At 40.8% G+C, this 24,597-nt stretch overlaps 3 protein-coding genes across 5 annotated transcripts in view; 2 read left to right on the top strand and 1 right to left on the bottom strand.

Annotated features, from left to right (window-relative positions):
• The first annotated feature begins 1,587 nt into the window (after window positions 1–1,587).
• On the top strand, window positions 1,588–16,997 carry GPR141 (G protein-coupled receptor 141). 2 transcript variants are annotated; one of them, XM_025177007.2, is made up of 4 exons: window positions 1,588–1,666; window positions 9,705–9,776; window positions 11,602–11,757; window positions 15,032–16,997. In XM_025177007.2, the coding sequence occupies exon 4, from the start codon at window positions 15,139–15,141 to the stop codon at window positions 15,994–15,996; it is 858 nt and encodes a 285-aa protein (XP_025032775.2). In that variant the 5' UTR covers window positions 1,588–1,666; window positions 9,705–9,776; window positions 11,602–11,757; window positions 15,032–15,138; the 3' UTR covers window positions 15,997–16,997. The 2 variants fall into 2 exon arrangements, with proteins under 2 accessions (XP_025032775.2, XP_088006757.1); XM_088150631.1 differs by lacking the exon at window positions 1,588–1,666 and adding an exon at window positions 1,981–2,102.
• Window positions 16,998–18,109: 1,112 nt separating this feature from the next.
• LOC148214622 (uncharacterized) lies at window positions 18,110–23,302 on the bottom strand. The gene is made up of 2 exons (XM_088149990.1): window positions 22,267–23,302; window positions 18,110–18,964 (listed from the first exon to the last, which is right to left on the bottom strand). The coding sequence occupies exons 1-2, from the start codon at window positions 23,058–23,060 to the stop codon at window positions 18,775–18,777; spliced, it is 984 nt and encodes a 327-aa protein (XP_088006116.1). The 5' UTR covers window positions 23,061–23,302; the 3' UTR covers window positions 18,110–18,774.
• The window catches only part of NME8 (NME/NM23 family member 8), a 50,909-nt gene continuing 48,779 nt past the window's right edge, over window positions 22,468–24,597 (top strand). Inside the window, exon 1 of one of the 2 annotated variants that reach the window (XM_088149986.1) lies at window positions 22,468–22,532. The gene's annotated coding sequence lies outside the window, so the exon portion shown is untranslated. The remainder of the gene's footprint in view (window positions 22,533–24,597) is intronic. The other variant, XM_088149987.1, reaches the window with a different exon arrangement.

Below are 24,597 nucleotides of genomic sequence, written 5' to 3' on the forward strand. Positions count from 1 at the left end.
CCAGAGTCACTCTAAGGATGGAGAGTCAGTTCTAGCAAATCAACAAAAGGTCAAGGTCGCTATACTAAGATTATTTCCTACTATGCGTACAACATATAAGCTGTTGGACTGCAGGTACTGCACATTAACTTGGGAAAGAGACATTGCTACCATTATCCTAAACTACATGGCTTCATATCTGAACATAAACTCATGCAAGTTTAAAGGCTACAGTTTGTGTTTCCAGATGTTCAGTGACAGGTTTCTGGATTTTAGCATCCCTCTTCCATTTGTCAATAGCACTGAATGGAAATGTTGTGCAAGATGTTTGAACACTGGGTTGTGGACCTTTTAAATAAAATCTCTGCTATTCCATTTGTTATAGTTCTGTTCATTGTTTGGAATGATTTAATGTTCCTTTTTGTATGCCAGATTCAGAAACCATGACAACCACTTGCCAGCCTCCAAGCAATCTTAAAAAGACAAACCTGTGCCAGGCACTGAAATCTCCCTTATTGCAGCTGAAATATCTGAGGGTACCAATTATTTGCCCTGAAATTCCTTTCAAGAAGCTGACCTTCAGATTCTGACCAAAAACAAAAACAAAAAAATCAGTGACGAATACCACTGAAATGATTGCCCTGCTTTTGAAAATCCAAACATCCATGCACTCTCGTCTAGCTCTTATCCAGCAAGAACTTCAGGCAAGAACAAAACTACAGTTAGCAGTAGAAAGTTGCCTGGAAAATAATATATTCTCTGGCAGCAAGGTAGAGAGTTTTGCAAACCAATGAAACAAGAAGAGGAGTTGGGGGTATCAAATTTCCATGGCTTCCCAGTGACACTCCTTGTTCAGGTTCTAAAGCCCTTTGCCAGCTGTCCACAATGGAATGTTTTCCAAATGTATTGAACTACAATTCCCAAAATTCTCAGCCAGCATAGCCAATGTTCCCACATTAGGGAAGGTTACCTAAGCAGCCTGGGATCCAAGTTGTTGGCCTCCTCCACACGAGTCTGTCTAAAAACTTCATTGCATTTCTAAGATACAAAAAAATGGGCCTTTTTTGCTGTGACACTAGGTGGTGATGGTCCTAGCTAGCTAGGTTATTTCTTTTAAAAGAAGCTGCTGCTCTTGTTCCTTTTGAATGTTTTAAGGCTGCTGTTGCTTTATTTTTAGAGCACTGTGACTAGTGTTTTTGCTGTCATTTTTTTTCAGACACCTGAGCCTGTTTGGTTATAGTTTTTCTGGAATTCAAAATAGAGATGCTAGTAGTAAATCAACAAGCAGTAAGAAATAAATAAAATCTAAATAGATCTTGGCCACCAGGATTGCTATTATCTATTTCTAAGCAACATCTGCAAACAACTCATAGAGCCATGGCATTCAACTAACTGATCCATAGAGTAATTTCTAGGGAACCTCAGGAGCAGACTGAAAGCTGGGACAGCAAATTATCTAATAGAGTTCCATGGAGCTTATTAACAGTCTGATATAGAATACTGAGGTAGGCATTTTATGAGAAATCCTGGTGAGACTAGGGAGTGTATGTATATATTGTGGTTTTGTGGTTCATATGACATCTTAGCAAAGAGTTAGAATACTTAGTGACGGCTTTGAGCTTTCAGTTCCCGGATGATTTTTGACTCGCTTGAACGTATCAGGATTGGTCTCAACTCCGAGTACGAGGTAAACATTTTAAAATCTGCTTAGCATTTATACTGTAGCTTGCCAAGTATAAAAAGCAACAGAGAAAATTTACTGATAAAATATATGGTAAGAAACTGAAATGTAAAATGCCACTATATTTTGATAAAAGAAATAGTTCTTTTGAAAAGGAAGGAGAGATCCAATTAGTATTAAATATCTACAAGAAAAAAAAACATGAAATAACTAGAAAATGACATGAACTGACCATCTTGGAGTCACTCAACTTCTCTCTTTTGATTTCCTTGAGATTGTTGACATGCTGTTACTATTAGATGAAAGTAAGATGAATCAGAACCTCTCCTTGTAAACATTGTGGCTGCCACTGCATTCAGTTATAGCGTTCATACGTTTGAATATCTGTACCTGACTTTTGTGACTGTTTTATTCTGGAAAAAGGAACTTGACACATGCTGAGGTAAAGTAAAATTGGGGGAAGTATTTAAACTTACTGCTGTAGTAGGTGGTTTGTCACCTTTCAGTTTATATGAATCCATAATTGTGTGTTAATTGTGTCCAGTTTTATTTCTTCAAAACCTTCTTTATTAATGTTCTAGAAAAGTAAAGTTAGACTTGTTTCAAGGACTTTCCTCATCTGTAATTTCTGCTTCTTTCACAAAATGTTAACAATTTCATCAGCAGCTATAACAATAGCTACTTTATGGCTAGCATAATAATAATTATTATACCTATGAATCATTTATAGGTCACAATCATGGTGATATTATCAGTCAGGGTGGTATTCTTTATGACATCAGCAGCAAAATTGGTTTCACAGTGGATGAAATACCAAAAATGAAGGCTAAACGTCAACCCACCTTATTTATTAGACACAGAATTCACTGTGCAATAGAATTAACTGACATGCCTAGTAATTTTTTACTAATGGAATGGTGGGGTCTTTATAGGCCTTCCTTAAAGTTGGATTGTTTTTGGCTTTTCTGAATAAGATGTGCTTATTTCACTTTTTAAAAAATGCATTCTATAGTAATTGTTCTGGAATTCTTTCCCATTCCCATCCTTTACTTTTGATTATCACACCTAATAATGAGCCTAATAATAATGGGGATTTCAAGAACTACATTAAAAAAAAACCCTAACATTTAAAAGATAAATGCACACATATATACAAAGAGGACTGAGCATTCTCAGTAACTAGAAAATGTAAAATGACTGCTGACTTAGGGAACAGAATATATTGGGTAGATAAAGAGGAATGGGCAATTCCCATTCTGGCACTGAAGAAACCTTGATTTAAACTTTGCACGAGACTTTTTATGAAGAAGTACAGATAAAATAGCTTGTTTAAAGTTGAGTCTAACATACAAGAGGAAGTGTCACTACATTCAATGGGATCAATTTCCTGCTAATGTAAGACTGCAACAATTGATTTCAGTGGGATTTACTACTAAGCAAAAATGGATATATTTGTTCTATAAGCTGAATTTATTTGCTTATTCATCCAATTGTATCCCTTTCTTTTGCCTAGAGGGCACATATAAGACAATGTTGTTAAATGAAACAATAGTCAGGATGAAATATCTGTCCTTACTTGAAGTATCTCTCTTTTGAAGTCCTGTTAATGAAGGGAGTGAAGAGTCTCAAAATAGTATAAAATGTTTGTAAGTTTCAAAAAAGTATGGAAGAGCCCAAATTGAAAGATAGCCCTGTAGCCTTCTAGAATTCTGCCAGTTCAACCTGTTTACCGAGCTCAGTGAAAATGATGCAGATAATTTTGTTATTTGATCAGGAAGTGGCTGAAAGCAGTGGCCAGCAATAGTTTCCTGGTTTGTGGTAGCAGTTGGATGATCAGATGAAAAAGCTTTTACTTCTGAATAGTTGTTCAGAGGAGCAGATGTCAACACGTGCACTTTATCATGCAAGCTAGAAATCCCCAATTTTCCATTGTGACTGATGATGTAGGAAGGAACTGCATCTGGTTACTTCAGGTAGCAGAACCCACTCATGAGATCTCACATCACTGTCTGTATTGGGCAACTGGGCCAGTTTATTGTTACAGTGTGCCAAAAGGGAGAAACAAGCAATCTTCCTGTCTGCAATGAAGAGGCTAAAGAGTTTGTGGGGCAGACTGTTTTCCCTCCTGGCTCCTAGGCTTAAATTAATCTCTCCCCATTCTTTACCAATGTTATCTGCCATGGTGTCTTGGCAGCTTTGAATTCCCCTTCATAGCAGATGGATCTGCATTTCCCCCTTACAAATAACATCCAGTCTTTCGTGATCCAGGCAAATCACTATAGGAAGTAAAGATGGGGTGCACAGATGGTAGAACAACTGGGACTATTTTTTACACTCTATTCTTTAGACTGCTGAAATGAAGAACTGATTGGCTGACCCTATTTCTGGTATTTTAAGGTCAGTGGTAGTAAATAAAATCACAGGTCAGCTTCAAACTGCTTTTGAGGGATTAGGTGGGATGGTACAGAAATGCCCTTTGAATGGATGCAATGCAGTCCTACACACACATAAGTGCTAAGTGGTTTAGGGAGCAAGGGCAGATAGAATTGCTTAGTTCTTTGGGAGTGTTTTAATGGTTCCCTTAGCACTGATGGACCTGTACAATTGTCACTCCTAGATTATCCTTTTTTAGATCACACCAAATGGTGCAGAAGACGCTTGACAAAAAGGGTGGTCTGATGGAAATATAATGCTTGAGAGGTATGAGCCAGCAAATTATTTCTGAGGGAAGAAATAATATTAAACTGATGGCAACTGGTTAGAAATGTGCAGCTATTAAAAAATAAACATTCCTTCTGAAAATATCAATGTAGAGATTGCTTCATTTGGCATTCTACTCAGATGATTTGGTGTGACTGTATACTCTGAGGACAAATCTTAATATCAAAGCAGAGAGAAAGTGTGTGTGGGTGTTCTAATAATAATAATTTAATTTAATTTAATAATGGATGTTTTAGCACACATTGTTAATTTTTTCTTAAGAAGAAAAAAGAAAATGAAGCAGATTTCAATGATTTTCACCTTGTTCACTCTAAACAAAGTTAATGGCAAGGTATTGTCTCTTTGAGATTCTGTTATTTTTCCTCAGAAAGTCAAGCTTTCATTCTGAAGATGTTTAGACAGCTCAAGGTTAAGGTAAAAGGCTTGCAAGCAGAAGCAATTAAGCTATTTTATTGGAAAGTAAAACAAAAAACCCTCATGCATTATAACTAAATAAGAACATGTTTCAAAGTGCAGTGATTATTTCAAGGTTACAAAAGGTATTGAATAGCAAAATTAAACCACATTTTGTACAAACAGCTAATCAGTTTATTATCGAAGTTTTGCCAACAGCAATTTTTTTGCATCAAAAGACATACAGATCTCTTGTGTACTGCATGAATGGTTATATAAATGAGAATGACCGTTTATCCCTAGTCAGAGGAGGTGACATTTCAGATTTTTTTTTTTTGTGAGAATCATAACATTTTCTCCTGCCCATACATATTTTCCTTTTTCTTTCTTCTGAAAGAGAACTGAAGTATTTTCAGGTGTTTGTACATGCATAACATAAGGCAAATGGATTGCTTATACAAGTCCTTGGTAGCTAGCAGTCATACATTAAATGGATTGGGTATTCAACTGCAGCATTATCCTTAAAATTCATCCAGTTCCATGTTTGAAATAAAACTACATGATAGTATAAGGAGGCTTCTATGTGGAAATTTTTGCTTATTTTCTTTCAGTTTTATTATCCTTCACTGTAAGCAGACTTTGAGAAAATAGGTATTATTGTAAGCAGAAGTTGTAAGAATTCGCTGAATTATGTAACAGTGTTCTTATTTTTTATTTATATTTTATTTATAATTTATATGTCATTGTCTATTGCAATTGCATTATCAAATGGAAGATGAAAGAAGCCTGTTAAAAATTAATTCTAAAAAGTTAAACATTTTATTTGATGTGGCAGATATAATTACTAATGTTTATTTTGAGAGATAGGACCCTGTTTGAACAAGTGTGCGTTTGCTAAAAATAATCATTGCAATTTTACTTATATAGCTGATATTACTGTACAGAGCCTCTGAATCAAAGCAGGAGGGATTACAAAAATGCATCCCATAAATTGAATTGATTATACACTTTATCCTATATGCTCATTTAGAGAACTGAAGGAGAAAGAGAAAGAACCAATTTTATATTACAAAAGAGATCTGTTAAAGTTCTGAAGGATTTTGCGAGAAGGGACAAAGAAAAAAGGAAAAGAAATCAAGTTGTAGAACATTATTTGAACGGATTAAAGGTCAAGATTGTTAGAAGTAAAAGGAAGGAATATAAAGCTGGTTTATTTGAACAAGGTTAAAATAAATATGTTGCTATCTCTGGTAACCCTTCATGGACTTTTGCTGACCAGGACTGAATAACGAGGCTTTAAAGCTTTGTTTATAGATAAGAGGTAAGATACGGAAAGAAGAGATCATTTGTATTTTAAGAGAAGGTGATAAGTTACTAAAATTGTTTATACTTGTTATGAAGAAGGGGGAAGTTATTTTTTTTATATATATCTTTTTTTTTCTTTACTACATTCTTATTTTTTCTTTCTTTTCCATATTTCTTTCTATTCTTTTTTCTTTTTTTCTTTTCTACACTTTCTACTTTTTCTTTTTACTCTTTTTTTAGTTTGTATTAGCTTTCATCTTATTAATTATAACATTTAATAAAAATTATTATTAAAAAAAGACTCAATATTTCTCCTCGTTTGTTCTGAAAGGAGTAAGCCAATGTCTCTAGTTTGGATGTGGTAAATTAACCACAAATGAAACTATTCCTGTTTATTAATTATACTCACTTGTGGGAGGACTTTGGATGCTACCAGAGTAGCATTAAGTAGAACATTGCTTGCTTGTTGCTAAGCCACATTTTCATTTAATGTGTGATGGTCATTCTGTTATTTTCCATTGTTGTAATGGTATGTGGGAATGACCTTGAGGGATGAAGGAAAGATGCTGCCTAGGGAATGATCAGATAAAAGGGGGAGGAGCCTGCAGCTGCATAATGGGCAAAGAAAGAAACTTAAAAAGGATCCGCCCCAACATATCAGACTGCTAAAATTGACAGCAGGATGTTAAGGTAGCCTTATAATAAAGTAGAATTAGCTCATCTGCTCATGTTTCCTATATGGTTTACCTGGAGGGCTGACAGTTGTAGAGATGTGAACAGCCCTTAGATTCCTTGCTCAATATTGTGAAACAGAAAATTTGATGATAAATTACCAAAATAACAAAAATTCTGACCTTTAACAAAAGACCTAAAATTCATAACTGGTATGTTAATGGAAATATTATAAAGCAAGTCAAATGCTTTAACTATTTGGGAGTTATCTTTCATTCATTGGGACATAGACACCCACACCTGGCCACATATCACAGGTGGCCCAGAGGAGTGCTACAGTCATACTGTCTTTTTATTCCTTTAAATTTGGATATTCTATTCCAGCTACCCTAAAGCTATTTGAGGCAAAAGTTATGGCACAGCTACTATATGGGATTCAACTGGGGCTTTACACTAATCTAACTGCAGCAGAGAAGGTACAGTCCAAATTTTTAAGATTAATCATGCAAGCCCCCAGATGTGTGTCAAATGCAGCCTTAAGATTAGAACTAGGAATTACAAAGCTAGAGGACAGGATCTGGATTACTAACTTTAACTACTGGCTAAAACTGCTGTTTAATCCACAGGCCTGACATTTCTGGTTAACATCCAATCTACTTGGAAGATATGCATCCAAGGAAAAACTAGCAACTTATGGCTTTAATGAGGCAATACAGCGGATGGGATACAATCAGGCAAAAAGATCACTGAAGGAGAGGATCCTTGATACAGGATGGCAACAAAATATTAGTTTAGCACCAAGGAAACAAATCTTGGAGACTGTCTTTTACTACTAATCCAGCTGATTATTGCCAATCCTTAATAGATCATAGACAACACAGAGCATTTGCTCTGGCTAGTTTCAATGCACTCCTTTCAGCAGTCATTGACTGTAAACACCAAAAAATTCCCTTCCACAAACCACTTTGCCCTGTGACTCCCACACCATAGAGGATGTGCAACATTGCATTGTAATTTCTATTCGAACTTGCATGATGTATCAATTTGGCCTCTCATAAAGGAGCTTCCAGGGAGAGATGACCACTGATACATATTCTACCTTCTAGCAGATCATAAGATCACTATTACCCATAATGTAGCTAAATTATACTATGAGGTTAAGGCAACACTATGGGTCAAGGTTAAGACAACTTCTATGGGATGAAACCATAGAAGATTTAGATTCAAATCCTTAATCAGTCCTAAAGCATAAACCCACCGGCGAACATGTAGCACCCTGAGCCTTCCAATGAGGAGGCTCAAAATCCTCAACCCAATGAAGATTTGAATTTAAGTCTTCTTCTATGGTTTCATCCCACTTGGGAAGAAATGTTTTTAAAAGGCAATGCTACTGAAGCGGAAGGCTCAGAAAACCATGCGTTCACCAGAGAAGCTGGGTCTGAAAAGGAAGACAGCAAAGGGAACTGGGCACTTCTGCTTCAGCAGTGGCAGCTGGGCACAAAAGGAGAAATGTTGGTGTGGGGAACTGGGAGAGGAGGCAGCTGGGAAGTGAATGAATGGTGGGGTGCGAGTGAATGCTACTGCTTGGGGGGAGCGAATGAATGCTTCTGCATGAACAAATCCTGCCACGTGCTGAGGTTTGCTGCCCCACAAGGCAGGGACAGGGTGGCCAAAAGGGCATAGATTGGGGAGAGATAGGCGGGTGGGGGAAGTTGCAGTGCTCCTGTGGTCATAAGTGCGGGTGGGCTGCCAAACCTCAAATTTTGATCACATTATTGTGGGGATGCTGCAACGACTGTAACTTCAGGCACAGATTGTAAGTTTCAGCACCGTCGTAATTTTGAATGATCACTGAACGAATGGTCGTTAACCAAGGACTACCTGTACTTGTATACATGCAGGTCTAACACCGTAATGAAGTTTACTTACTATTGCAACATTATTTGTGGTTCTTTAAGGAGCCCAGATTTTTTCACAGTGGCTGGTCCTGAGTTTGAGAAACTGTTACTGTATAAAGGGAAACTCCATTCTATCATCTATCTCTCTATCTATCTATCTATCTATCTATCTATCTATCTATCTATCTATGGCTGCCGACTTACCAAGGCACTCTTGGAATCAAAGAAAGATTAAAAACAGACTCAAAGTTACCATCTATTACAGAAAGAATCAAGGCCCTTAAAAAAAAGTCTCAGTAACAACATAACAGATATTCATATACCCACATCAGAGCTCCATTAACACCCAGGGCCTGGGGAAATAGCTAGGTCTTCATGGCCTTCCAGAAGCCCAACAAGGTCAGAGCTGTCCATATCTCATGGGGGGAGGCTGTTCTACAAGACAGGACCATGGCAGAGAAGGTACACTTCCAAGAACACACCAAATTATGTACACTGCTTCACCTATGAGACCCAGAGCGTAATCATAGAGATCTACAACCAGATTTACACAGATACATAAATACAGGCATAATTTTTTCACATAACTGCAGCTGTTGAATTCAGTGGGAGTAATCCCTTGTTTCCAGTCCTGAGAAGCTTGCTTGGAGAATGTAGTTTCTTTCATTCTGTTCCCTACAGCCAGGGAGGCTCTTCAAATCCAGTACATTTTACAATCCAAACCTGTTCACACAATTCAACCTTAGTTGCAGGGAATACGTTCCTGCTTAGTTGTGTTAAAAAGACTCAGGGAGTGTTTCTCTCTCTTTCTCTCCTGGCTCTTGTTGATTCCTCTTGCATTTCCTCTTTGCTGGCCCTGATCCAAATCCATGTGGGCTGCTTGCTCATTGGTTCTTTCCCATCATAGTCCACTCCACAGCTGTCACAAGCTAATTGTTTCTTGCAGACTTGGTCTCTCTAAGCATTTGGGTCAAGCACAGTCTCTGTATCTGCATGTTCTTGCACCTTTTATATCCACCTTCCTAAACTAACTTTCATTTTTTTCCCTTTTACAGTCTTCCTCCTTGATCTTCCTCCTCCTATTGGAAGGCTGCAGTTCATCTTCCCTTCAAGTTCCCTGTTGTCTGGTAAAAATCTCTTTATTTCATTCCATAATTTCTTAACCTCTTTGCTCTTGGTTACTGTGATGGAATGGAATTATGAAGGCCAGACTCAGGGAGGAAAACATGTTCTTTCATCTCCTGAGGAGCGAGGGAGAGATAAGAGGATGAGGCTGGCACCTCCCTGAGGAATTCATAGTGTTGTGACTGGCATTACTTGGGAGCTGGAGTTTCAGTCTGGGAAGATTCTTGCTAGAGGTTGTAGCTAATAAACATTGCTGGACTGAATTTACATGGCCTCCTGGAGTTCCTTGGGCTAGGCCTGACATCAATCTTACCAGGTTAAAACTCCAGCTCCCAAGTAATGCCAGTCACAACACTGTGAATTCCTCAGGGAGGTGCCAGCCTCATTCTCTTATCTTTCCCTTGCTCCTCAGGAGATGAAAGAACATGTTTTCCTCCCTGAGTCTGGCCTTCATAATTCCATTCCATCACAGTTACCAATATATTATTTTCCCTCTGTGCTGCCTTCAGCTAATTACAAGCCCTGGGCACCCAGATTCCTAGTACCCAAGCTAATTCCTTGCTTCTCATGGCAAACCTCTACTACCAATTTTGTCCTTTCCCCAACTTTATCACAATCCACAAGTAACATGAGATTCTGAGAAAAAGATGCAAAGGAACTTTCTAAAATCACATTGCCCTTATTATCCAGCTGTCTAGATAAGGTGCTGTATCGTATTCTTGCTACAAATATCATAAAACAACTTAATCTCAGTTTATCCACTATAGTAGTTGACCTTAATGAAGGTTCATGTAATACCAAAGCCAGATAGAAAATATCAACTAATTTGGTGCCCCCACCCCCAAAAGACACCAAGGACTGTACAGTAGCATGCTGATCAGAAGCACAAATGAAAGTTGTAAGAAGATGGAGATTACTCCAACAGGTGAAACAAGATATCAGATAGATTCTGAAAGCACTAATAGGGACAAAATTATAAATAAAAAATTAGCTATTCTGGAAGAAGATCCATTTTTTCCCTTATTACAGCATAGTTTCGCCTTCCGAATCGGTGTTTCCCAAATATGTTAGGACTTTAAATACTTCAAATTCTTAATCAGCATAAGATGATCCCTAGGTCAGGTTACACTAAATTGGGGAATTTGAACTGTAACATACATGAACAACTCCTTCATACAATAAGAAACCTATAAAAAGTATGCTGCGATCCATAACTTGTAATCAAAATGGTTCTCTAAGAGTGATTGTTAGTATAAATATTGGATTAGTTCTTGTAAATGCAGATGCAATGAGCAAAGGAACTGGAGGGCACAACTCTGGGATGCCAGTGCTGACACAAGCAATGGAAAATCCCCATAAAGACATATCATATGATTCTCACGAAAGCCACTTTCAGAAGTTTGTCTCACAGGTTCTGTCAATGTGTGCCAGGGCTCACTCTGACATCACACAGACTGGCTTCTACCATATTCTAGCAAAACAAAATTCTACAGCAAACCTTTATACCTAGGGTTGAATATGCAAAAGATTTTTTTTGTAACTATAAAACACAAGTTTTATAGATAAGGACCAGAATGCTGGGCAAGCTATAACATGTAACATCAGGGCTGGCACTAATCTGGGGCTCTTGCAGTAATATAAAGATTAAGTAAAATTTCTGATGGGAACTGAGGGGCCTCCTGACCTATAAATTATTAATATATGAAACTAAGAAATGTAATAATTTTCATCTTTATGGTAGTAACATTTGCACAATTAATTAATATGCAGTATTTCCTCCTTTTTACTTTACTTCCGAAGATCTAATATTTCTCCTGATAATTTTAGGTAAAACTTTCCAAGAGGAAACTACATTCTCCAGCATTCAGAAAACAACTTGAGCTACAGCCAAAGAAAGGAAGATTGAAAACACCATAGAAAATTGAGGAGGGCTGCTGGAAAATATTCTGACACTTATGATTTCTGACCATGAAAGTTACACAGGTGAAGAATTATGAGGATACTAAGAACAATCTAGCCAAGTATTTTAATCTCAACTTTCTGAAATTATGCAAAGAGCAAAAGAACAACATTTTCATTGCTAATTTCCTGACATGATGTTTCAAGTGAGAAAACCAGAACTCCAAACATTGTCATACACACTTACTGGAATAAAAATAGATTGGGATTTACCATGCAAAAAACTGATCTGTACATTTTGAAGAATAATTACAATAGTGCCATCTAACAGGCTTCCTTAGGCACGCATGAACTAGGCAGAGATGCCAGAGAGACTTTGTCACAAACCCCACTTTTACAATAAGTGGAAATTAGACTTTTTGCATCTTTGCTTGTTCTGGCTTTCCTCTTGTGTTTTTAGCACAAAAAATTGTAGAAAATGTCAGTGAAGTAAAGTTTTTTGTTTTCACTCGCATTGTTATAACTAGGTTTATTGAAGATAAATACAGGGAGATTCAAGATTGAGCAAAGGAAATATTTCTTCACACAGTGCCTACTATGGTAGTGGTTATAAAAGTGTATCTGGGGACCCCTAGGGATCCCCAAAACCCTTTCAGGTGGTCTGCAAAGTCAGATAAATAAATTAATTAATTAAAATGTTTATTGTAAACTGCCCAGAGTCTCTTCCTCGTGAGTTGGGCAGTGTCCAAATTTGAAATATAAATAAAATATTTTTTTTAAATTCTGAGTGTTAATTTCTAATACAGTAAATATTGATAGATATAACCCACATAAACCAAAGCTCTTTGGGGTGCTCAGTCATTTTAAGAATGTAAAGAGTTCCTGAGACCAAAATGTTTGAGAACCACTGAACTATGAAATTTGCTGTGATCAAATGTGGTGATAGCCACCAATTTAATTTTTTAAAAAATTCAAGAAAAATAGGACTATCAATTGGCTGACTATTATTGATGATGGTCATATACTACATCTGGTATTAAAGGCTGCATACTTTAATATCAGTTCCTGATACTAGAAAGGAAGATCATTCATATGTCCTACTCGTGAAGCTCATAGATGCATCTGGTTGACCACTGGGTAATACAGAATATTGGACTAGATGGCTTTGGCAGGATCCAGCAGGACTCATTTTATTTAAGATAAATCATATTTAGGTACTTTTAAGCATGGCACCTAAATATTAAGCAGGTGAAATTTATTCCACTTTTCTTTCACTTCTGTATACTAGAAAATTGCCACCTATTTAATTTCTTCAGTGCCATGTTTTGGGGTTATTTTCAGAATGGTCTCACCTCTAGAAACAATGCAGTCTAAATTCCTGAGGACAATGTTTCCCATTCCCAAGAACAACTTAATGCTGCTTTTGACTGAAGGCTGGTCTAAGGACTCATGTTTGGCTGGTGAACATTGGTGATCTATGGCTAAAGCTTAACTTCTATCTAGTTGGCCTGACTCTTTTACTAATCCTTAATAAATTTCAGTTGCCAGGAAGAGCAACCTATTACATGAATTGTCATCTTATGGCCTCTCCTTAGAGCTTTTGCTGCCCATGAACTACAGTTAACCCAGGATGCTTCTTAACTAGTGAATCTTGGACACTGAACAACAAAATGAGATAAACCTGGTCTCTAACTTTATTAAGTCCTGGAAATTGAATCCAGGGCTTCAGACAGCTAAATACCTTGCCTCCCTGGAACTTTCTAATCATCCTAGAGCCTTCTCTTAAGTTTAGTTTAATGTCTTCCCATTTTCCCTGGTGGAAGGCAAATTTACTAGGATTCATTGTGAGGAGCATATCTGCCCTTGTGATTCAAGTACGGTAGAAAAAGGGATGTTTTGCTACACTGTGATTTCTACAGGGATCTGCATCCTAAGCTTAAAATACTCTTTTTAGTAATTTTTCCAGGCTTTACTAAATATTACTTTCAGTCAAGCAATGTGCAGCTAACTATAATGTAACTAGATTTTGTGTGGTGGCACACAAAGTATGGCAACAGATAACAAGGGGGCACCACTAAAACTAGTAGTTCAGCTTCCTCGCCAGCTGTAGTGCATTATTTTTACTGCTTTTATTTTTACAATCTGCTTTACTTACTGCAGTGTTGTCCAAACTTGGCCACTTTAAGATGAGTGGACTTCAACTCCCAGAATTCCCCAGCCAGCCATGCTGGCTGGGGAATTCTGGGAGTTGAAGTCCACTCATCTTAAAGTGGCCAAGTTTGGACAACACTGACTTACTAGGTATTGCAGTATTATACTAACTGAATTTTCTAGTTCTTGTAGAGTATCTTAAGTATCTTTAGCTGTAATAAAAAGTTTATTCATTCAGAGTGGTTTAACTTTCACTGTTTTCCAGGTATAAAATTTCATTAAATCAAATTGCTTCCTAAAAGCATAACTGATAATAATTAAAACAGTGACTTAAAACAATAGTTGCCATATATATCTGAAAGTAGCATAGCCAACATTCTAAATAGATTTTATTTATTTCATACTTTAGGGAAGAAATTACTTAAATAATGCCCAATTCCTTTAAAGTCTGTTATCAAATCTTCTGGATTATAAACTTCCTTTCCTTTCTCTTATTTCAACAGCCCATGGCCTCATTTTTTAAAATAATTTGCTTGTTTGAGAAAGGTGAAATAGTGGCTGGGAAATTCTGGGAGTTGAAGTCCACACATCTTAACAGTGCCAACTTGAAACACTGATCTAGAGGCAAGTTAGAATTTTAAGGTGGTTTTTGAAAGGCATTTTGGTATACATTTTTAAAGATTTGGTGTATTTGATATCTGCCTGCTAGGTTACCTGACTTTTTTACTCTTTTTTGGGGGCGGGGGTTCTATTATAAGATATATATGTACAACAGAAAATACCAACTTCGAAGGAATCCCACAGGCTGCAGGTTGCTTCAGCGTTTTATCATTTGCATTAAAAAGGTATATTTAAACTAATCCCATAGACATAGGTGTAACTAAGAAAGCATTTTTTTGTACAGTATATAATCCAGAGGTTATTTTATCACTTGATGGCTTAACTCCCTTTAATCCTGCATTCAGTTGAGAGATTACAATTATTATTTTTTCTACAGTAGTATCCAGTGTAACACTGCATTTTGGTTAATGTTCACGTTCAATTATACAGAAAGTACAGCTAGCCATAATGGGACAGTTCTCCTAATTTGCTTTTAATAAAAAAGGAATACAGAAACTTTTAGATCCATATTTTCAGAATATTTCTGAAATATTTTCAGAATATTTCTGAAAACTTTAATGAACTTGGTATTTTTTTTTCCTCCTAGGGGATGACAAAAGAAGATCCTAGAACCAAGACTAAAGGGAAGGAAACCCTTGTTCACTCAATTTTGGAACCTTCTTAACTGAATCATCTCATTGAACAGACACTGATATGTGGAATGTTATTTTGATCACAATATATATAGTGGTCTTAACTGGAGGCGTGTGTGGTGTCATCCATATGTCATTTTTGCTAGTGAAAATGAATACACTGTCAGTGACCACAACTGCAATCATAAACCTCGTAGCAATACACACCCTTTTCCTTGGGACTATTCCTTTTCGATTGTATTATTACTTCACAAAGAACTGGATCTTTGGTCAGTTATTTTGTAAATTTGTGAGTGTCATGGTGCACTTTCATATGTATCTCACCTTTTTATTCTATGTGTTTATCCTAGTAACCCGATGCTTTGTTTTCTTTCAGAGGAAGGATAAGGTGGAATTCTATCGGAATTTGCATGCTGTTGCAACGAGTACAGCTGTTTGGGTTTTGGGTATTTCTACTGGGTTGCCTGTAATGTTTTTTTGGTATGGGAACACAGGCAAATATGAGAATAATACATGTTTTGAGTTTCAGCAAGAGTTTGAGAAAGATTCCGTGAAAACAGTTAATTATACTCTAATCAGTTTAATGGTTGCTGTGACTGGCATCCTATTGGGCCTTCATATTTTCATGGTTCTCAAAGTGGTGAAAAAACTTTCAGGACCTGTTTGGTCACATCAGGAGTTACGGGCCCAGCTGAAAAGCCTGGGTTTTGTAATGGTCATAATTCTTTGTTTCCTTCCTCACCATTTTTTTCGGATTTATTACATTCAGCGTGTCAGTGACAGGCGTGATCCCCAGTTGAATACATACAATGAAATTTTTTTGAGCATCACTGCAATCAGTTGCCTTGATCTGTTTGCATTTGCAATGACTGGAGGCAAAACTTTGAGGCAAAACCTCACTGCGCTTTCATGCTGTTAAAATTTTATATATTTATATAACAAAGGCCCACACAGATTGGTTATGAAGGCAGATTTAGATTTTTTTTTTTTTGCAGAAGAACAATGTGGACATAACACATTCCATGCATGTTTCACCTGAAAAACTGTCCTTCTCAAGTGAATAAAATCAGGGGCATAAATAAAAGTCCATATATCTACAGGCAGTGATAAAGAGGGTAATACAGCAGAGGTAATACTAGGAGATAGTCCAAAAATCAGTAAGAAAAATATGGCAGAAATTAGGAACCGAACCAATATGTGAACAAAAGTCATATCCCAAAAGGTCAGAAGTACTGATCTATACCTCAAGAACTGACCAACAAGGATATAGATATTATTCCAGTAGTCTACTCCCAAGACAAGACTTATATAGCTCTAACTCCAGAACCACTTAGCTTCTGCTGCAGCTCATCAATGGCTAATGGATAAAGATGCAAGAATACAGAAATACCTATAATGGAGGAATGGATCGTGAAGATGGCAGAGCTTGCAGAGATGGCTAAATTGATTTGTTTGATTAAGGAACGAACAGCAACTACTTTTACAAAGACTGGAAACCCTATATGGACTTTTTGCTGAAAATGGATAAAAATGAATTGGTGGTTTCAGGATTTATTGATTTAAAAGGTTTGTTTATGGGAAGAAGGAAACCATGATATGTAATCTGTGATGGTGGAGATGGTAATGACTATGTTTGTAACTGCTGCAAAGAAGATTGAGAGTAACTTCTTTAGATATCTTTCTTTCTTTTTTCTGTTGTCCTCCACTTTTTCTTTTAGTCTTTTATATTTTCTTCTTTTTTGTACTTTTAGATAAATAAACCTCTATCTCAAGTCTTTAATTCCAGCCAATGTTACTATCAAGAATTTAAATTGGGAACTGTGGATATGGATTTAGGATATATGATACCATCACATAAAAATTAAACAGTGTTTCATAATCATGGCAGATTAAATAGATTTAAGTTTTTTTTTTATTAAAGTGTACTACATTTACATCCTGAGTTTTATGTCATAATTTTGCATTTGTTTGTTAACTAACCTTGAATGTATCTTATTTCTTTGGTAGTTTGGATCTTTCTTATTACTTTGATCACATGATTAGATGGAAGACACCTTCTTTCAGCTATGTCTCTGAGAGATATGTCTTTGGTGATGATGCTGAACTCCATTTGGAATTGGTTGAGGACAGATTCCTATTCAAGAAATCCTGGGCTGAAAAATATATATTTTTAAAAACTAGAAAACAACACTGCATATGGCAGAGTTCAAACAATCACAGTACAGGGACAGAAAATGTCTTGCTTCTAGCAATGGAAAACAAAAAAATGGTAAACCATTATTTTGAGTCTGAATTTGAACGCTATCTTCATTTGGCACATGGTGGTATAAATATAGTGAAAACAGATAAACAGCTGCATTGGGACCTACAGGCACAGATGCCCCACCAAGCTTCCCCTGCTTCCAACTCCTTGCCCCATGCCTTCAACCAATGTGATTACGCATGGTGAGGCTGCAAAAATCAATGACCGCTAGACAATAGCAAAGAGTTTCCTGTATTGCTTTGCTACTATGTCTAGTGATCATCCAGCATTTTTGCAGTCCAGATATGGTGGCCCTAGCATGGGGTTAGGAGCTGGTATAGAAAGGGATGGAGGATCCACTTCCACCTCTAGAATGTCAGATTCAGCCTAGTACAGCCAGCGCCACTGTTCAGTTTCACCAGCGCTAATCAATTTCACCGCCTCAGGCATAGGCAGTCAGGGAAGGGAAACAAGGCAAACCACAAGCTAATTGCCGGCAGGTCGCAGCAATTAACACATCTCGAGAGTAAATTGAAACAGGCAACATTGTAGCACAGGCAGCTCCCCAGACGCCCTGGGCAACACAGATTTCAATTGTCAAGTCCACAATGTCCAACTCTCAGTTCTGAAGCATTCTCACACAACCAGGCTTGGGTCAGATAAATACTTCTTTATTAAGAGGTACATGTAGCTTGTAAACAGAACATTGCTAAAACTAATGCCTTGGGTAAGCCTCCCTCTATCCCCCCTCCCCTTATTGCCTGGCGTGGTGAAGCCTCTTCACCTGTTGTTTGTGAGATTTGCCCCGTTCGACAGAGAAACTCTCGTGACACGTGTGGTTCACAAAGAAGGTTTACTCATGCATAACGTAGTAGTCACAAGCAAAGCCAGGACTGGCTTGGTACAATTGCATCACTTGTTATATTCCCCCCTTCCCGCGCTTTTTCCCGCCTCGTGATCGCGTTGCGGCTGTGGGCTATTAGGCCCCCCAATGTCCCCCCTGATCGTTCATGATGGCAGGGTCGGTCAGAGTCCATTGTCCTTGATTGCCAGTCCCCCTCCGGCTGGGTTGGTCCCTCCCTGCTACGTGCAGACCCGCGGGTTCTGTGCTGCGTTGCGATCTTGTTTCGCTGCCCTGCGGCCCCGTTCCTTGCATGCTCGCACTGTTATCAGTTCATAGTTGAAAGCTTCCGCTGTGGTTTTCCTGTTTAGCTGGCCGCAGGTGGCTCGTTAATTAGCGGCGCTTTCGGTTCCTCTTTTCCCCGCTAGCTACCGCCGGTGGATTCCGCGTGGTCTGGTTGCGAGCTTCCCTGCAACCCCGTGCTTCCCTGAAGCTTCGTGCTGACCGAACCTGACATTGTTGACCTCTCTCCTTCCTCCCCGAGCTTCTTCCTGGTTCTTTGGGCCCCAGCTGCCTGGCCGGCAATCAAGCCAGTCTAAATTGCCCATATATGGTTAAGCTGCTTCCCAACTCCCCTTACAACCATTAACAGCTACCCCCTCCTCCTTATTTACAAGTGGCAGAAACAAATCAATCCAACTCCCAACGAATGCAATACAATAGAAAACAACAACAGTTGGGTGATGCAGGTTCTGACATACTGCCCCCCCCAAAAACCCCTCTTCACCACGCTGGCCAGGAGCCCTAGAAATAAGAAAAGAAGATCTGGAATTATGAAAACATACATCCTATAGAGTTCAACACGTTCACCTGGGTTTGTTAGGATAATTCTTATAAAAGTCCAAAAGTAAGTCAGGAGCTCTAACATGTCTTTTGGAGACCCATTCAGCCATAGATTTAGGGAAATGTTTCCAATGTACTAAATACTGAATGTCTCCTTTGAAGTTTCTAGAGTCCAATATTTCCCTGATCTCAAAGTGTTGTTCTCCCTCGATCATAATAGGTTCAGGAGGAGCCACTACCGGCCTCCATTTATCAAATTCCTTGTAGGGTTTTAATAGTTCACTGTGGAAGACAGGGTTAATCTTCCTGAGGGTTTTGGGGAGTTTCAAGCGTACAGACACCGGGTTAATTACTCTATCCACCTTGAAAGGTCCTATGTATTTATTATCAAGCTTTCTACATGGCCTGGAAGATTTCAGATTCTTGGTAGATAACCACACTTTGTCCCCCACTTTCCACGGTTCATGTGGTGCTCTCTTCTTATCTGCTTGTGTTTTATAACTTTCTCTAGCTTTTGCAATCGCTTTTTCTGCGATAGGCCACAATCCCCTTATCCTGTCACCCCATTCATCTACTGTTTTAACCCCTGTTTGAGCGTGGGGAAGTTCAGGTATAGGTACAAATTCTTGCCCTGATACAATTTGGAAAGGGGACAGCCCAGTACTATCGTGTACAGCATTATTGTAAGCCACTTCAGCATAAGGTAATAAGTCCACCCAATTGCCCTGTTGATGGTTTATGAAGCATCGCAAATACTGTTCCAACCCCGCATGCCTCCTCTCTGTCGCTCCGTCCGTCTGAGGATGAAAGGAAGAGCTCATTGCTTGCTTAGACCCCAAAAGGGTTAAAAATGCCTTCCAGAATTTAGAGGAGAACTGGACCCCCCGGTCGCTGATCACTCTTTCAGGACAACCGTGTAATCTGTATATGTGTTGGATAAACAAGGCAGCTAGTTCAGGCGCTGAGGGGATGGCTTTGCACGGGATGAAGTGAGTTTGTTTAGAGAAGAGATCAGTAACAGTCCAAATCACAGTTATTTTCCTGCTCTCTGGCAGGCCTACAATAAAATCCATGCTTATTTCTTTCCATGGTTTTTCAGGGCAGGCCACAGTTTGTAATAACCCACGGGATTTCCCCCCTTGCCTTTTGGCCATAGCACATACAGGACAGGTAGTTACATATTCTGCCACATCTCTCCTGAGCGAAGGCCACCAAAATTGCCTGCAGAGTAGATGTAAAGTTTTGACAAAGCCAAAGTGTCCTGCTGTTTTATCATCATGGCACCTTTGTAGTACCATTTTGCGAGCCTCCTGGGGCATGTACAGTCTATCTGCATTCCACTATGCCCCCTCCCTCTGGGTTAGTTCCTCCTTATTCTCCTGGAACCACTCATCCTGTTCCAGGAATCGATTTAAGTCCATTAAGAACTCTGATTTGAGGAGGGTTTTGGTGGCATTACTTTGTGATCTAGTGACTGCAGCTGCCAGTTCGGGCCCCTGCCGGTTTGGGATTACAGCTGACACCACCTTCTCCCTTTGCCTATTATGCTGGGGCAGCCTGGAGAGTGCATCTGCTAAGAAATTCCTCCCTCCTGGGATGTATTTTAAAGTGAAATTAAATCTGCTGAAGAATTGTGCCCATCTTATCTGTTTAGGAGACAACTTTCTGGGTGCTGTCAAAGCCTCCAAATTTTTATGATCTGTCCAAACCTCAAAAATTTCTTCCGCTCCCTCCAGCAAATGTCTCCAATTTGTTAAAGCCCATTTCACTGCGAAAGCTTCCTTTTCCCATACTAGCCACCTCCGCTCAGGTTCAGTGAACTTGCGAGATAAGTAAGCACATGGTTTTAACACACCTTCCTCATCCCTCTGTAAGAGGACTGCTCCAGTGGCTACGTCTGAGGCATCTGCCTGAATAACAAAAGGCTTTGCTGGGTCTGGGTGTTTTAGGATGGGTTCAACAGTGAATAATTTCTTGAGGGTTTCAAAAGCCTCCTGACAATCTGCTGTCCATTTTAAAGGGGCGCTGGGGGCTTTTGCAGCTGCCAAGGGTTTGTCCTTCGTTTTTAAAAGATCAGTCAGAGGGAGGGCTACTTGTGCAAAATTATGAATAAACTGTAAAAGTTGGCAAAGCCAAGGAAACTTTGCAGTTGTCTCCTGGTTCTTGGGGCCTCCCAAGCTAAGACATCCTGCACCTTACTGGGATCCATTTCCACTCCTTTATTAGATATTCTGTAGCCCAGATAGTCAATGCAATCCTTATGGAACTCACACTTGGATAATTTTGCATACAACTGTGCATTTAGCAGTTTCTCCAGCACTCTCCTAACCAATTTCACATGTTCCTCCATTGTTTCAGTGTAGATTAAAATGCCATCCAAGTACACCAACACTCCTCGATAGAGGAACTTGTGCAAGACCTCATTAATCAGCTGCATGAATACCCCAGGTGCGCCTTTTAATCCGAATGGGAGGACTTGGTACATGTAGTGTCCCAGGGCGCAGCGGAATGCGGTCCTCCATTCGTGCCCAGCTTTTATACGCACCCTGAAATATGCCTCTCTCAAATCTAGTTTGGTAAAAATTTTTCATTTTGCCAAATGGCCTAACAAATCTTTTATTAATGGGAGAGGGTATTTGTTCTCTGTGCATATTGCATTTAACCCCTTATAGTCCGTGTATAAGCGTAAAGTCCCATCTTTCTTTTCTCTGAAAAGTACTGGCGCTGCCAGGGGGGATTTGGCGGGCACTATGAAGCCTCTGCTCAAATTTTTGTCAATGAATTCCCTCAACGCCCCCATTTCCTTTTGGGTCATTGAGTACATCTTTGGGGTTGGGTACTTTGCTCTTGGCACCATCTCAATTTCGCAGTCTGTGGGGCGATGTGGTGGTAGCTGGTCGGATTCCTCTTCGCTAAAGACTTTCGCCAAGTCCCTATATTGCCAGGGGATTTCCTCCCCTCCCCCCACGTGGGGCTTCCTCCCTTGGCGCTGCTCCTTCAGGGCTACTGCCCCCAGCTCCCCTCGTGGGTTGGGCTCCGCCTGCGCAGTCCCACACCCGCCATCCGGAAAGTCCAGAATTTTCTCCTGCCAGCTGATGCGGGGGTCCCATCGTTCCAGCCAGGACATTCCCAGAATGAGGGGGTAACTAGCCAGCGGCGCGACCAGGCACCTTAAAGCCTCCCGGTGCGTTCCGACTCTTAACTCAAAAGCCTCTGTGTAGTAGCGGACCGCACCTCTCCCCACCGCTGTTCCATCCACTTGCCTGAAGATTATGGGTGTCTTCAGCCGGTGCACTTTCAAATTCAATCCGTTGACGAGCACAGGACTGATCAAACTCCGGGAGCAACCTGAATTGAGCAATGCAGTGAGCCGGGCCCGACAAGTCGATCGTGGAGCACGGATCACTACCTCATACGTCATGGGACTCACCCGGATGTCCTCGATCGATTTGCTCGGGATCGGCTGGTCGCGCCATGGGCTCTCCTCCCTCTCGCAGGAGCTCTCCCGTCCGTCCTCGCTGTCTGAGAGGTAGGCAATTCTCAGCCTCTCTTCTTCGCCTCTCGCCGCTGTGCTTTTCCATGGGGCTTTCATCACTCTTGCAGGTTTCTCAGCTTTTTTCCCTTTTGGCGTGGTTGGTAGCCTTGGGTTCTGGGAGCAGCCCGCCACGAAGTGCCCCTTCTTGCCGCACGTGAAGCAGGCTTTCTCCGCGGCCGGCGGCCTTGCCGAGGGGGTTAACTCCTTCCTTGCCGGTTTCCGCCCCGTTTGCCTTGCGGCGCTCCGCTCGCCTCCGCGCCACGCGGTTTGAATCTGGCCAGTTGCGCCTCCAACACGGAGACATGGGTGATCCACCCCGCCAAGGTCTCCGGGCACCCCCGCACCACGGCCCTCTCGAAGAGCCGTGGGTCCAGCCCCTCCTGGAATAGCCGCACGAGGAACGCTTCTGACCAGTCGGGCAGCTTCGCCACCAAGCGCTTGAACTCCAGCGCGTACTCTGTCACCGAGCGCGGCCCCTGCTTCAGCTCCCGGATTGCCTCTGCTGCGTGCGAGCGGGCACATTGGTCCTCGAACCGGTCCCGTAGGGCGGTGATGAAGCGGTCAAAGTCCCCCAGTTCTGGGGCCTCCGCTTCATTCAAGTCGTTCACCCACTCAGCTGCCACGCCCACCAGGAAGCGGGATACATACAGCACCCTCCAGGCATCGCTGGCAAACAGGCGGCCGCACGTGCCCATGCAGATTCTCACCTGGTTCAGGAAAGCGGGCAGTTGGGCAGGGTCTCCGTCGTACTTTTCTACCAGCCCCCATCTTCACAACAGGTCCCCTTCCGCCTGTTGAGGTCACTGGGCGTCTTGCTCCTGGTCCGCTCCCCCGCTGCATCCTGCGGGGGTCTGGGCCAGGGCCTGATGAGGGGGAAGGGTCGGTGGTTCCAGCTGAGCCATTGGGGAGGGCTGGTCGATCGGCGCCGGGCCCTGTAGGGGGTTGGAAGGTTGCACCAGAATCCTTAGCTTATCCAACTCCTTCCTCAGTGCACCCACTTCGCCTTCCAGCTTCCTCACCCGTTGTCCCTCAGTCCCTCATCCCATGGCGTTGTCACTTTGGTCGCGGTCCCCATGGCCCTCAACCATCGAGGGCGGGCTGCCACCTCAGGGGTAAACCCTCCAGCATCTTCCCAGATGCTCAGGTCTCTTGGTGGGTCCCAGCGGTGGGCCAGTCGCCTCATTGGGGTCTTCAGTCTGGCACCCGCTAGAGCTTCAGTGAGGGGGATTAGCCGCTCCTCCTCTTCTGCTGGCGGCTCTGGTGAACTTTTCTGCAGCTCCTCAGAGGCCATGTTAAGTTGCTGGAAATTCCTCGCAGAGTTTCCTCTTGGGTGAAATCCAGTATCAGGGAGTTTTAGCAAAATGTCAAGTCCATGATGTCCAACTCTCAGTTCTGAAGCATTCTCACACAACCAGGCTTGGGTCAGATAAATACTTCTTTATTAACAGGTACATGTAGCTTGTAAACAGAACATTGCTAAAACTAAGGCCTTGGGTAAACCTCCCTCTATTTATCCCCCCCTCCCCTTATTGCCTGAAGGCTCTTCTTGAAGGCTCTTCACCTGTTATTGATCTCTCTCCTTCCTCCCCAAGCTTCTTCCTGGTTCTTTGGGCCCCAGCTGCCTGGCCGGCAATCAAGCCAGTCTAAATTGCCCATATATGGTTAAGCTGCTTCCCAACTCCCCTTACAACCATTAACAGCCACCCCCCCCCTTATTTACAAGTGGCAGAAACAAATCAATCCAACTCCCAAGGAATGCAATACAATGGAAAACAACAACAGTTGGGTGATGCAGGTTCTGACATCAATACTTCAGGAATACAGCGATCCAGAGTGACCAGTTGAAACATGACCAGTTGAAACATGACCAGTTGAAACATGAGTAGGAAGCCCCATTTCATCTGCATGAGAAAAGCCCCACGAGCACACCAGCACACCAACAACAGGGACAAAAGATAACAATCATGAGGACAATGAAACCTGACTGAATCTGCCATTAAGGAGAGGGGAGGGAGATCACACAAGCAGAGGGGTGACCTGGGACAAGGGCAGGGGTGGA

Source organism: Python bivittatus, unplaced genomic scaffold (genome assembly GCF_059951505.1).
Source record: "Python bivittatus isolate LINGU-HERP-01145 unplaced genomic scaffold, Pbiv_v1 ctg000610_np1212, whole genome shotgun sequence".
NCBI classification, from domain to species: Eukaryota; Metazoa; Chordata; class Lepidosauria; order Squamata; family Pythonidae; genus Python; species Python bivittatus.

Bases quoted from the DNA above. Each gene is read 5' to 3' on its own strand.
- LOC148214622 (XM_088149990.1), bottom strand. From the start codon at position 23,060: ATGTGCCCGCTCGCACGCAGCAGAGGCAATCCGGGAGCTGAAGCAGGG. The intron at 18,965-22,266 runs GCAAGTGGATGG...TCTTATTTCTAG, and splicing joins AAGACACCCATAATCTTCAG to GGCTCCTGGCCAGCGTGGTG.
- GPR141 (XM_025177007.2), top strand. From the start codon at position 15,139: ATGTGGAATGTTATTTTGATCACAATATATATAGTGGTCTTAACTGGA.